General features: G+C 39.9%; 1 protein-coding gene across 6 annotated transcripts in view; it reads right to left on the reverse strand.

The window, feature by feature from the left end:
- Positions 1 to 15,439, reverse strand: part of STARD13 (StAR related lipid transfer domain containing 13) — a 427,146-nt gene that overhangs the window by 18,710 nt on the left and 392,997 nt on the right. For all 6 annotated transcript variants that reach the window (XM_077484116.1, XM_077484117.1, XM_077484121.1 and 3 more), the window contains 2 exons: positions 4,915 to 4,978; positions 221 to 1,566 (listed from right to left, as the gene is read on the reverse strand). In XM_077484116.1, coding sequence (XP_077340242.1) covers positions 221 to 1,566; positions 4,915 to 4,978 — 1,410 coding nt within the window. The remainder of the gene's footprint in view (positions 1 to 220; positions 1,567 to 4,914; positions 4,979 to 15,439) is intronic.

The raw sequence follows: 15,439 nt of genomic DNA on the forward strand, positions 1-15,439 counted from the left end.
CATGGAAAATAATCAAAAATAGCCTCTAACAATGAATTCTGCTTCACATAGCTACATGTAATTAAATTTTTTAGCACAGCAACATATTTTCAGTTAGCAGTACTAATTTATAATTGATGCTAAATTACATACTAGGGCTAGTACAGGATAATATATATAGATAATTCTCATGAAGTTCCACATATCAGTGAATGACCAATGCATATGTTAAAGAGTTTACCTTGTCCTTGTAAGGGATGCACCCACTCCAGAATCTCTTCTTTCTCGTGTCCCTGCTGTATCAGATTCAATAAGGGATGCAGCATCCCGGTCCAGATCACTTGGCGTTGTTCTTCCATCAGAAATTGAATTCCCTTCAAAGTCTAGTGCCATCGGATTTGGCAAATGGAAAGTTGATGTTCCAGATTCCACAACTGATGAATCATCATCCTGCAGCTCTGGCATTACATCCTTCGACCAGTGGTCCACAGATTGCTGGAGTCCATTAATATGTTGCAATACATCATCTAAATGTGGAAAAAGATCATCTTTTTCCAAGTCCATGAGATCACCAGTGCTGGCATACAAATGGGAGCCTGGAACATTATCATACACACTAAGCCTGCTGCCTCTTGGACACCGAGAGGGTGCAATTATTGGGTCTTTTACACCAAGTCCCTTTTTCCTGCTTAGAGATATGTTTTCTCCCCGCCAGTTCACCCCACAGAGGTTATTAGAAGGAGAAAGGCTTTCAATTGACAGAGCTTTTGGAAATGTACCAGGTTTATGGTCCTTTGGAATATGAACTACCAAATCCTCTTGTGAATGAAATTCACTCTTATGACTCTGACCAGGTTTAGCTCGGATCCCAGCCATTGAGAACAGATCAATATCCTCTAGGTACATACCGGATCGCTTGTTTAATTCACGAACCTCCTTTATATGTGAAGCACTCTCGTTAGCAGGCCTTGTTTCTGATTTCAAATCCACATTTCCAGTTACCTTAAGGTCTGTAGAAGAGTCCAATCCATTACCTATCTGAATGAAGTTCATAGATTTTAGGGATTCTGGCTCCATTCGCATGATAGGCTCACTAATTATTAAGCCTCCAGTTTTTATTGATGCTTTTAATTTACCTTGTGAGCCTTTGCCTCTGAGGGTTCCCATGCATTTCAGAAGATTCTTTGCTTTTGTGTGAGTAGATTTCTCTGTCTTTGCATTCAGTTTACTGTCTGAGATTTCCTTTGGCCAGTATGGAGGTAAAAGGTTAACTGAGTTGGAGTCAGGCACACACATGGTGTCACTGCACTCAAATGTCTCTCGAGAAGCACTATTTCCAACATATGAACATCTGCAGTCACTTCCACTGCTACTTCCGCTGTGAATAGAACATATCTCGGGCTCACTGAGATCGGTCAATACACTTTCACTACTTGTTGTGTTTTTCATGTCCCCGGATGACCCAAGAGTTTCCGATCTCCTGAACAGTGTATCGATGTCATCCACCCGAGACCATCGGCGACTGAGTCTTTGAAACGTCCATTTGTCACTGATGGCGCAAAGATCTTCTTCATCTGAATCTTCACTCTGAAATATTTAACAGAATTTGTTTGTTTTATGCACATAAAATTACATTTAGGACTTCAGCCAGCTAGCAGTTTTATTAGCAGAGAGACATACAGAGTATACAAAAAAGATAAACAAGGCATTACAGTTTAAAAAGAAATATGGGATCAATGGTAGAAATTGTTAGGCATAAAATTACAGAGTAACCATACAGGTTAAAATAAGGGCTCCCAACTCTTGAGTCAGGCTTAGGATCCGACTGCTCGGTTCCTAGGGTAACTCTCAAATTTTTTGTAAGGCATTACAAGATTCTCAGCAGAGCCTAATGCAGATCCTTAAATACTTGTTTCCTGAAAACTTTCAATATCAGGACTTACTGGGACAGTATACCTACAATCAACATTCTAAATGTTGTTACAAATGATATCCCTTCAGAAATTTAGCACCTCATATAGGTGTTTTGAAGCTCTAAATTTACATGTCTGTATCACTGCATCCTTTATCCTGGCTGTTGGATAGCAGAATCAATTTCAGTAGGATAGGACGTGTATAGGAAAGTTTACATTTTTGGTTCTGCCTTATAACCTATCATATTGTCTTAGCAAGTATTATAACCTCACACCCATATTCTAAAATTCTGATTTTAAAAAGTAAAACATCTTCACTCCCATTAGCATCCTTACCAGCCACCTTTATATGACACCTTTGTACAAATCAAGCCTTTAATAAACAGAAATTGATCATTTTCATAAATATACCCTAATTACGTTAAAATAGTATATTTCATTGTAAATTTTGAATTGAATGTGCACTCCATCTGTCATATCACAGCTCTGGCTGAAAGACAGAAAAGCACACATACAAAATGTAATTCATGCTTGATGTGTGTGCCTCTAGTCTGCTAATGAATGGTGCTCTCTTCTATATGAAATAAGACTGCTATTTATCAGGAAACCAATGTTATCCATTTGCTTATCAATTAACAAGAATTAATTAGCAGTCACTACAACAAATTGGGCTCACAAGATTCTTGCAAGTTCTGAAAGAGTAAAGTCCTCAGAGATTCCAAAAAAAAAATTCATTTTTTTCAAAATTGTCACTTTTTTTTGTTTATAGCGCAAAAAATAAAAAACGCAAAGGTAATCAAATACCACCAAAAGAAAGCTCTATTTGTGGGAAAAAAAGGATGTCAATTTTTTTGGGTACAAAATTGCATGACCGCGCAATTGTCAGTTAAAGCAACGCAGTGCTGTATCGCAAAAAAGGTCTTGGTCAGGAAGGGGGGTAAATCCTTCTGGGGCTGAAGTGATTGACGGGGTTTCCATTGACTTTTATGGATGGGATTGATCTGACAATACAGAGTTGGTCATCGGCACATCAAGAGGTTTTTTTAAAAGAAATTTTAGTTATCACATCTTGTATAAGTGACTTGTCATTTGTTCCCTGAGGAAAGAGTCCTTAAGTGGCTTCAAAAGGTCGCTTAAAAGCGAACCTTAAAATTGCTTTGGACAAGCCACTTGGGGTGCTGATGAGGTGACACATTCTTAGACTAAAAACAAGTGGTCACCTGGTGCTATCCATTTAGCTCATTAAGCAGGTAAGGGGAGCCATGCAGCTGTCTCTGTTATGGGCTTATCAGTGGACAAACAATAGCAGTGAGGTTTACTAACTTGTATAGTTGCTAGTGCAACCCCCTCCCTAAAACCTTCCGCTCAATCTGCCTGTGGGTAGCTTACAGATATTAGATTGTCACCCAGTTTGTCCAACAACCTGGTTCCGACTCATTAAACTGCAGGGAAAAGCACAAAAAAAGTTCTTGCAGGGTTTTCACTTTCCATAATGTTTCCCTAGCAAAGCCCCCTTCCTGTAGGTCATAGCCCTCCCATGAGCAGATCAGGAGAAATGCTTGAAAAATAGATTTTGAATTAAATATTCTTCTCTAGTTCATGCAATGTGCACATATCAGTTGCAATATGCAAGTACTTATTAAATATGTCTACTAGTATCTGCAAAGTTATCAGATTTTTTCTAATCTAACTGATGGATCGCAAATATATACACTTTATATAAGTGCAGGATTCATAGTGATGTTTTACAGAAACGCACCATGACACAGGAAAGAATTTAGGCCATCATGGTGACTATCACTATAGGTTTCATGATACAACATATAGTTTAGTCAATTTGCTACATTTGTAGAACTGTTTACATGAAGGCTTATTTAAAGATAGAAATTAATGTGTTCCATCCTGCTACAAACGTAGTATAAACATGACAGTGATACTTGTGCTTGATACAAACCATACACAAATTTGCAAAATCAATACAAACTGATAATAAAACATAAAAATAGGAAAAATATAAAAAAAATTATAAAGTCCATGGTACTTGCTGGATTCATTTATTAAAATTATTTTTTTCTTATTTTTACTTATTATTTTGTATTCATTTAGTAAAGATTTGTATGCGCTACTGTGAATTATCTTTTGGTTTGGCACTGATGATATTTGCACTTTATATGGTATTATTTACTGATGTATTTAATAAACTATGTAACATTTTTGGAGGCAATCAATGTTTTTTTACATGGATAGATTTGGATAGTACAGTAAGGGCCAATTCACACTATTTGCGTTCACTGGTATTGTACTTCACTGTAAAAAAAAACATTGTCACTGAACAAAATCTAAAAAGAAAGGGAAAATCTAAACTTTGGATCCATCGCCAGTATAGGAATAAAGGCAAAATCTTTCAATGGGGACACTTATGTGACAACTGCCTAGAAGAAGATTTCACCTACTTTGAAGACATTTCCTCTCATTTCCTGTCTCAAACTAGGAAAAGAGGGAAAATCTCCCCAATGGGACACAGGGACAGTATAGTAGGGACACATTCCCTACTATAGACAATATAATAATATAATACAATATAATATAAGACATGTTGGCAGGTTAACTGGATCCTGTCTAAATTGGCCCTAGTATGTATGCATGTGAGTTAGGGACCTTAGATTGTAAGCTCCTTGAGGGTAGGGACTGATATAAATGTATAATATATATGTAAAGCGCTGCGTAAATTGACAGCGTTATATAAGTACCTGAAATAATAATAAAATAATATTATTATTATTATTATTATACAGGATTTATATAGCACGACAGTTTACGCAGTGCTTTACAACATTAGGGTAGACATTACAATACAATACAATTCAAGACAGGGGGAATCAGAGGGCCCTGTATATCTAAAGCCAAATGTTGGCTTTAGATATACTGCCATCAAAGTAAAGCTCAGCAAACCTGCAGAATATAAAGGTAGTTGCCTTTTTGCTGTAAGGATAGTAAAAAGAGAATGAAATAAGTATATTACCTTCTTCCTTTGGAGGCTGACATCGAGTTTCATGGATGCACACTTGTTCAACGTGTTCAGTCGTCTGTAAGCAAAGACATAACCTTGGATTACTACCTGACTGATGGACCTCTTGCGTTTGCCAACCTTCCAGTCCTTCCAAGCCTGGCCTCCCATATTTTTTTTTGGCCTTAAAGGAATATAGCCACGTTTCTTTAGTGTAACTTGGCTTAAAAGGTTGCTGACATTTAACCTAGAATCCTTTGCAAATGTTTATCTAGTAACATTATCATTGCTTGGCGCTGCTTCAACCTTTCTGAGAACTATCCTGTGTATTCTGAGCTAGCCTTGTATTAATGGAGCTAGTAGGTGGAGTTTTATCTGAAGAGGATCCAATAGGGGCCAGTGATCATCTGTCCAAAAGACTACTCCCTCCAGCCAAACACATGAGCGCCTGTAAGGTAATGTGTTTACACATCAAGATGCTAAATTGTGGCCCACCTCCTCTTAGTAGCCATCTAATTAGATCACAAAGATTTTTATTTTGGGAAAAATAATTTGTTTTCAACTAAGCTTGTCAACCTTTTTTGTTTCTTCTTAGCATATCTATAGTAGTTATCTGTAGCTACTGAGCCAATTCATTAACAAGTTTATACCAGAATGTGCAAGTGCATGCAAATCATTGCAGCAGATTAAGATTTCATTTACTTGAATGATTGTGGATTAAGTTTAAAAATCTCTTCTGCTATATAAGATTCTGTTTCTCTTTTACTCCATGGTCATTTAAACTTGCTATATAATTACGTTTGAGTTACCCAGATAAACTAAAACGGTAGGCGCATTAAAGTTGAACACATCAACCTCATTTAAAGAATAAATGAATCTTCATAAACAGTAAAGGGACCATTTAAGGAGCTCTACTGATCATTCCAGTAATAATCTAATCCTTTTTAGGAGCCATTCATTGCATATGACAAATAACAATGGGTATGGTAGATGAGCCCTCTCTGAGTGCAAGAAATTGTCAAAAATTTGCTAATTTACTGGATCAGCGTTCCAGAACTTGAAAGTGACCTGTTTTATATGTGTCCATGCTGTTGTCCTACTACTAAGCCAGAATCCTCCATTCAACAAAACATATTTAACTCCACAAATGCATTTAAATACATCTTTTATAAACCTCAATTGCAACGATAAATGTCTTGTTTACACCAGCGAGCCATGCTAATCGAAGGGCCACTGGTAGACAAAATGCTCATGTACTGAGCCCAATGTTTACTTTTTTCACAGAAATTTTTACATTTATGACATATCAATGCAGTTATATTCACTGCAGCAATGTTACAATGCGATGGTTCGGGTTGCAATGCATCTCAGCATCTATGTAGCTGGAAATAGCTGCTAGCGTAGCCCATGTACTCACTCAAGTGTGAAATGAGTGAAATACATGCGCAGGGCAAGGATTTTTTTTTTTTACGGATACATGTTTAAAAATTGCAGCTATCTCCCCACTTCCCTACCTACCCTTCCTCCCTTTTTTTTCTATTTTTCTCCTTAAACCCCCACACATGATAAGAATACATGATAAGAACATCAGACGAATGATTGTGCTTTTGTGTGTTTTTTTTTTGCATGCTAGTCTCATATCAAAAATGAACAGCTTACTAATTTTACGAAAATTCTCATATGACAAAACACAACTTCGAAAGTGATGTAATGTGTTGTATTGTATTGTGATGTATTCTTTCATTTCCAAGCATGTGTGTTCTTGCTCTTCTGATTTTTTTCTGATGAATACTGTACTGATTAAACAAAAATTGTACGATCCAGTATCATGCAAAAAATATTTTCATGTTTGTCCCTTCAGATATTTTTGGATGAACTGTTGTGATCGGCTCTTGAAAGCTGTGAACTAACGATCACATTATCGTACAATCTCTTTAAGGCTCAGTTCATACTGCTGCCATCTGGGAACCCCTGCCCTATGCGAACCGGACAGGTAATGGATTGGGTGTGAACACTCATGCAATCTGATTCTGAATCGGACCAGAAAAAGGGTCCTGCATGACTTTGGTCTGAATGTGATGCAAATTCAGCCATACAATTTGTATGGCCGAATTTGGATTGCACAGACTTTGCATGTGATTTGCACAGTAGTGCGGTGGAAATCACATGCAATGTCTGACATCGCAGCATTGTTAACCTCCCTGGTGGTATGATTATTTCAGATTTTTGATGCTTAAAGGGGTACAATTATTTTGCATGGAAATTTGGCATTTTATATTGTAGTCCTGTAATTCTTAGCCCTTGTACACACGGTCGGAGATTCCGACAACCAAATCCGTCAGAGTAATTCCGACGGATTAATTCCGGAAGAGGTTCGGAAGTGATGTTGCATACACACGGTCGGACAAAGTTGTCGGAAAATCTGATTGTACATAACGTGATGACGTTATTTCGTTACGACGGGACTACGTTCAGGCTAGTAGCCAATAGCTTTGGTCTAGGAATTTGATCTGAGCATGCGTGGCACTTTGTCCGTCGGAGTAGGCTACACATGATTGGAGTATGTCCGATTGGAGCATTTTGTCGGAAAATGTTACCGGCAAGTTAGAAAAGTTGGTCCATCGGATATTCCGATGGAAACAGTCCGATGGAGACCACACACAGTCGGAAAATCCGACAAAACGGTCTGATAGGACAGATTCCGTCAGAATCTCTGACCCTGTGTACAAGGGCTTAGGAATAACTCCCTTAAATCTGTCCAAACCTGTCTAGTAGACATTCCGGGTAAGATAAAATTTGAAAAACAAAATCATAAATTAAAATATAATAAAAAATTATAAATAATTATACCAAATAATAATATAATAATAATAAAAAATATTCAGTAATGTAATCAAATCAAAAACACTGAAATGTGCTCAGTTGCAGAATTGTCACTGTCATTACTTTCAGTATTTGATGATGAATTTCCCCATAAATCACTATCGCTCAATTCTGCAAGTGATTCTAATTTATTATCGCTGTTTTCTAGCTGGTCTAGAACCACTTTTGCTGTAAAGGGACCTATGCTATGGACAATCGCTAGTTTCCAGGCATAAAGAACAGTTTTTATAATATAAAACTACATGCAGGGCACTGGGCAGACCACTAGGGACAAAAAGGATGTGAAATAATTACATACAGCAATGTAATCTGTAAGATTACATTATACTGTATGTAATGTGTGTGTTTCACTTTTTGAATTTCGCGGCAGTCTCCGTCCCTGTGCGTCACAACGCTCGCAGGGAATGGAGCTTGGCTCCGTGATACATTGAGCAGAGGACGAGCCGCTCACACAGTGGGGGGACATCGCTGGATCCAGGGGATAAGGTAAGCACACTCTTCCTGGATCCTGCGATGCAACCCCGAGTCTGGCTCGGGGTTACCACTTTTGGTTCTGACATTCCACCCCGAGCCAGACTCAGGAGTACCGCCAGGGAGGTTAATCCAGCCTTAAAGTGGTCATTTTATCAGATTTTCTGATCGTGTGTACTAGACTTTACTCTCTTTACTCTACTCTTTTATATCTTCATTGCACACTAGTGTCATTGTGCTAGGCCCTGGAGGCCATCTGCCTATCTATATTACATTTATTACACCTGTCAATGTTAGACTCTTAGGCCCCTTTCACGCGATCGGCCCTCAAAGATATACCTGCCCGTTTTTCCAGGCGGATCAGAGTGGGTCACCAATTGACTTGTATTGGCAGGCGGATGTCAGTGGAGATTTGTCTGCTGACACCCGCCTGCCATATGATCCGAAAACAGACGGATGGCGATACATTTGCCATCTGTCCAGTGGATCGGATGAAAAAAAACATGTCCGTTTTCATCCGATCTTCCCATAGAGAACAGCAAGGCTCTGACAGGTTGGACCAGTCATTCGCCTGCTCAGAGGGGATCAACGGAGCGATCCCCACTGAGCAAAGCAGTGTCCCCTGAGCGGATCCGCCCATGTAAAAGGGGCTCTAAGCTGGCCACACACTATATAATTTTCCTATTCAAATTTTTTTTTTGATTTACCATCAACTATGTAGTGCAAGGGCCTGCTTGACTGCATACAAATTGAAAGTGTTTAGGTTTGACCTCATATGGCTTTGGTAAATCTAAAGGAAAGCTGCGTGATAAAATTGTATAATGTATGGCCAGACTTAAGCTTTTCATACATGGTGCAAATTTCTTTCCTGCAGCCATGGGTTACAGGAAAGAAAGTTGCATAATTCCCTCATCAGCAGGGACAGCACTGAAAGGGGAATTCCTCCTGCCAGGCCATTGTCTTCTCCTGGCAGGGGTGGGGAAAGCTGTCCCTTCTGGAAAAAGACAGTGATTATCGCAATTGACTATAGCAGCCGCTTGCGATAATTGAAAGAAAATCCATCAGGCTGGTTGTAACCAAGTTGATCGATCAATCCACTTGGTACATTCTGCCCATTAATGGTTCGAATCCACTTGGACAACCTACCCATTAACGGTTTGAATCGTGCCTGGTTCTGGCCAAGATTCGAACTGTGCATGGCCTTACTGTTTCAATGGTCTGCATGCTTTGGTAATGCTGTATGTACTTTGTACTAAACCGCTATGTACCATCTTGTGAAAACAATAAAATGACTGAACATTGTAATTAAAAACAAGAGATTCCTATTCCTTCTTACACACATTTTTTCTGTGATTTATGGTAGCAATCTGGATAACCATACTGAAGGATAATAGGGTATTGCTGGAAAATTATTTCTACAATGACATTGCACCTGTGTACATGCACAATGACACTGACCTGGACATGAACGCTCAGTTTACCAGATTTGCATGTCTTTACTCTGCACTGACATCCTATGCAATACTCCTGCTCTCCTATTGTTCCTCTCGTCTCAGAGGATGAATAATAAAATCCATGAATCCAAACTTTCGATAATGAACATCACTCCACCCGAAAGTCTCCAGATAAGGTAATAATATAACCTATGGGTACCTATAGGGAATTTTTTAACGCGAAGCTAAACTCCCTCAATTAACATTAACCACGTTTAATCCTTATGCTGTTAGCATTAGTAAATAGTTAGGAAGTTTATTATATTTACTTGTTTCAAACTTTTTCTTTACATTTCTCCAGTTGTTTCTGGCCTAGGCCAAAATAGTGTCATACATCCCACGAGTCTTCATGGACATATTCTTCTTTCATCAGGAGGAGTGGAGGAGGGGATTTCTCAACAAAGCAACCCCTCCTGCCTGCATGCCTGAGCTAAGGGCAGATGCATCCAGGTAAAGTAAATGCTACATGTATCATCTGCCCTTACTCAAGATGGCTTCAGCTAGAAATGTTAGGGGTGTGTTTCACAGTGATTTCTCAACAAAATAAAGCATAGAGACATGAATAAATGGTGTGAGGGTGAGTTTGCTGCAAATATTAAAAATTAATTAAAAAGTATGTTCAACTTATGGTGCTCAGATACAGTTTAGCATGCCTCCCAACATTTTGAGATGGGAATGAGGGACACCTACTTGCAAACGTATGTAGGCATAGGACACGCCCCCCTGACACACACCCTTAAAGGAGAATTAACCCCCAAAAAAAGGTTAAATCCACTCCTATTGCTTTATATTGGCTTTTAACATTTACAAATGCAGCAATTTTGAATTTAGATGAAAGGTTTAGCACCGGGAAACACTAGCTGAAAAATAAAAAGTGCATTTTATATACAACTATATGGATCAGACCAAAATGAGGGACAAATGAGGGGGAAGGAGGGACTGGGGGACATTGCTCCAAATCAGGGACAGTCCCTCGAAATCAGGGACAGTTGGGAGCTATGAGTTTAGTTCCACTTTAAGCCATGCTCTTGACGTGCTGTTGATGGTCTTATGCCCTGTGCACACGGTCAGACTTTCAGACGGAAAATGTGCGATCGGACTGTGTTGTCAGAAATTTCGATCGTGTGTGGGCTCTATCTGACTTTTTCCTTCAGAATTTTTGACACACAAAGTTTGAGATCTGGATCTTAAATTTTCCGACAACAAAATCCGATCGTTTAAATTGCAATCGTGTGTAGACAATTCCGACGGACAAAGTGCCACGCATCCTCAGAATAAATGACGAGACGAAAGCCATTGGCTACTGGCCTCTTTATAGTCCTGTCGTATGTGTTGTACATCACCTTGTTCCGAACAATCAGATTTTCAACAACTTTGTGCGACCATGTGTATTCAAGACAAGTTTGGGCCAAAATCCGTCTGAAAAAATCAGACGGACTTTGTCGTCGGAATGTTCGACCGTGTGTATAGGGCATTAGAATACTAGAGTATTCTTGGTGAATTTGTGTACCTACTGTATTACTAGTAAGTAAACAATATGAGTTGTAGTAACAGAGCTAATCTTCAGATTGATTACATATATTCTCATTTTGCAAAGGGCCGTTCTATACTTTTTATTCAAAAATTATTTTTCTCATAGAATGTTCACCCTAGATGGCCATTGAGCAGATTAAGGAACATTCATAGGTCTCTAGGGCTTCCCCAACCACAGCAGACCTCCCCTGCCCAAACCTTTGTGTGTGTGTGTGTGTGTGTGTTTGTGTGTGGGGGGGGGGGGGGGTATCTATTGTCAGGGTTTTTTCCCCATGAGAGGCTGGTGTTGGGGATGTCTGCTAAGCACCCCCTCCCCCCCTTGTCAAAAGCACAAGCATCCACATTCTCCCAATGTAAACGTGCAGGTCTAGACCGCATTCTTTCATCCTTGGTAAAAGGATGTTGGATACATTTAAATCCAAATGCACTCTGCAATCTGTACAGTCATAACAGACCGTGAACAGCAGCACCTGGTTAATCTCTGCACTGACAATAAAGAACAATGGAGAACCATCCAAAAACATAATTCCTTGTTATGGGATCTCATCCAGTTGAACTTTAAAATGTAAAACATACAACACATGCTCCCAAGCTGATGTGTAACTCTTTTGTACAAGAAACATATAAATCTACCAAATAGAGGTCTTCATAAAACAGACTGAAGGGAAATTAAACAGAGAGGGAATGGGAGCTAGCAAACAAAGACTTATCTGTCAGAGAGGGAAGAATTCTTTCAGTCTGTGTTGTTCAAAACAACCAATGAGAATCTTATTTCCATTCTCTCATAGCTATGTAAGAAAACAAATAGAAGAGCATAAAAAGCAGGTTGTAATGGGTACCACTGTAAACAATCCGGCAGACACCCCAGGAGACTTACATACTGTACTGCTGTCTCAATGGGTGTGGGTATTTAAATGTGCATGGGGTTAGATGTACACATATGCATAAATGTTCATCCACGTGCAAAGTAGATCGAGTGCCATTTTTAACTTTTAAAACCTAAACTAATGACAAATTCCTTGTATGCAGTACATACTTGGCCAGTAAAGCCGATTCTGAGTTGGTCAATGACATCAGACAGCTTTAAGTCCCTTTGTTGACATTCAGCTGTGAGCTGTCAGTTGCAACATGGAGTCTGTCCGGAGCTGAGCGGACCCGCCCCGTGTGAAGAGGGCCTTAAGTTGGCCATACACTATACAATTTTCTTATTCAATTTTTTTTAGATTTACCTTAAACTATGTAGTACAAGGGCCTGCCTGATTGCATACAAATTGAAAGTATAAAGTTTGACCTTATATTATATGGTTTTGGTTGTTGTACGAGAAAATTGTATAATGTATGGCCAGCCTTAGGCTTTTTTAATACACGGTGCAAATTTCTTTCCTGCAGCCATGGGTTGCAGGAAAGAAAGTTGCACGATTCCCCCATCATGGTTTGACCTCATATAATATGAGGTCAAACCATTTTTTTCATCCAATGGGTCATGGGGACCAAAGTTCATTGTGACTGAAGAGGATCTTCATTTACCTTGGGACATGTTTTGGGTCTAATCAGACCCTTATCTGAGCATGCAACCAAGCTGACCAGGAAAAGGGAAAGCAGTGTACATACTCGTTTTGGGTGAGGACATTGGCCTTTTACCCATAACCTTGGCCTGGGGGTTGAGGAGGTCTGCGGACTGGGGGCTTATTGGAATCTGGAAGCCCCCCATAAAAATAAGGGGGATTTAGATATAACCAATCTTACCCTAAGTGAATGAGTAAGGGGTATATAGTGACAAACAAATGGCTCTTGCCCCATCTATACCTGGCCTTCACAGCAAGGAGAATGTGGAAGGGCAACTCATGCAAGACAAAACCAGAGAAAATTCCCAGCTCAATTCACCAACCAGGGTACATAGTGCCCTGGTTATTCTTTCAAAAAACAAGTCATTTGTTAACTTTTCGCTGCCTGCATAACATATATGTGCAGCGGCAAAAGGGTGGGCACCGTACATATGATTCATTGAGCGGTTGAAGTCTCTGTCTTGAGTGTGCGCTCGTTGCACGCTGCCAGCAGACCAGTGATGTAAAGAGAGACCAGGATGTAAAAGACAGCTCTCAGTCTCCACTAATGATCGTAGCCAGCAGGATCAGTTCCCAATCCTGTGACCACTGTGACAGTCAAACACAGTGATCACATGATTGCCAATGCTTTCCACCCTCCAGGCATACAGATTCAATAAAAAGGGATGCTGGGGCTGAGAGGGATTAAAGGAGAAGTCCAGCCTGAGTTTGTTTGACTGGGCTTCTCCTATGGATCACAGAAGTGCTATTTGTTTTGCACTCCTGTGACCCGTGAAGTCCGCTATCTGCTTACATCACAGGAATCAGTCCAGGCACGTGTTATTGCCACAATAAAGTCGGGATTCGCCATGTGCATGGACTGATGCCTGTCTCAGCCTCTCAGCAAGCCGATTAGAGCCTGAGATGGCCGCATCCCGCCCCTCCAAAGCTCAGCGCTCCAGTGAGCGGGGGGGGGGCAGAGTGGAGAGCTGCTGATTGACAGGCAGCAGCTCTTTGCTCTGGTATCTGTGAGAACCAAGCCATTGGCGATGTTCGATCGCTCGGTTCTCAGTGTAGAGACGCCGGGGGACAGATGCAGCATCCACCTAAGTGAGTATAAAAAATTTAAAATAAACATACTTCTCTCTTAAAAAAAACATGTTCCAGGATATAATCATCAATTAGATCAATCACACTGAAAGCACTCACCAACCCATCGAAAAACAAAAATATTTGACGACAAGCCATCATATCAGATCCCAGTGGAGATTTTCAGCTATGGACATTTCCCAAGCTGACAACTGAATGTTAACAAAGGGGCTGGAATCCTGGATGATGTCACTGACTAAATGTGAAAATATAAGCATATTTACTCAGTGTCGTCATGGGGCATCCCCATCATGTGAAATTTCCCTGGCAAGCTACCCTTCCCATGTTGAGGGCATGTGATCTTGTATGGTTTCGTAGGGTAGGGGATCGCATATTCAGAAAGGGGTCTGGTATGAATTTTGGAGAGTCACCATACATTTATTTTTTGTGTGGGGCCCCCCTTAAAATCTATACCAGACCCCCATCAAGGATCAGAGTCTGGAATGTATTTTTTAGGGGTATGCCAGTTTGTTTCTGCATACAAGCTCCCCACCCCTTAACATTTATACCAGAGCCTCATCTAGGATAGGAGTCTGTTATGGATATACACAGTACACTATACACTATACATTTTTCTGCAGTTTTTTTTTCCTTTAGATTTACCAAAACCATATAATATGCGCTCAAACCTAAACACTTTACATTTTTATGTAATATAAACACTTTCAATTTGTATATAATATAAACACTTTCAATTTGTATGCAATCAGGCAGGCCCTTGCAATACATAGTGGAAGGTAAATCTAAAGGAAATAGAACAACAAAAGCTTTATAGATGCGTTTTGTTTACAAACAGAGCAAAGCAAACAAATGTCTTTTTTTTGTAGTACATTGTATATACTGTATTGATCGGAGCTGCGCAGGCAGGTTAAATGTACCCCCCCCAGGCATGTTCTTTAAGAAATAGGGAGTTTTTAATTATTTACTTTAAGCATGACCAAAATCGCCGCCCCCCACAGAACAGTATTTTTAAAACATCTTTTTGCATTGGTACATGTTCCCCAGGACAGTTCCTACCTCCCTATGCCAATTCCGTGTCTTTAAGCCTTGAAAACAGACAGAATTGTTTCTAACGATTTCACAGGTCACACGACTGAGCTCTGCTCTGTTTGTATTTTTTTTCTTATCCATTTTCATATACTAAACACGATGGTAAGCACACTGCTGTTTTTTTTTTAGAAATGTGCTGGGCTTTACCTCAAGCTGAATTCCAGGTATGAATATTTTATACATAGTTACATTATTTCAGCTCTGGAAGCTGGAAATCACTCAAGTAGACCCCCCCCCCCCCCCAGACCAGTGATCTCCACTTGCTTACAGGTTCGGTGCTGTAAGGCCAGCCTAATGTTAGAAATCATGGAGCCCCATACATACTACCTGACAGGCCCCCCCCACTCGGCCGATGTGACTGAAGACATACAGTTGATTTATCAGTCCCTTTCTCTGCAGCCTCAGCCATACAGATGA

This window comes from Lithobates pipiens, unplaced genomic scaffold (genome assembly GCF_037356315.1).
Source record: "Lithobates pipiens isolate NorthernLeopardFrog02 unplaced genomic scaffold, aLitPip1_a1.2 Scaffold_16, whole genome shotgun sequence".
Classification (NCBI taxonomy): domain Eukaryota; kingdom Metazoa; phylum Chordata; class Amphibia; order Anura; family Ranidae; genus Lithobates; species Lithobates pipiens.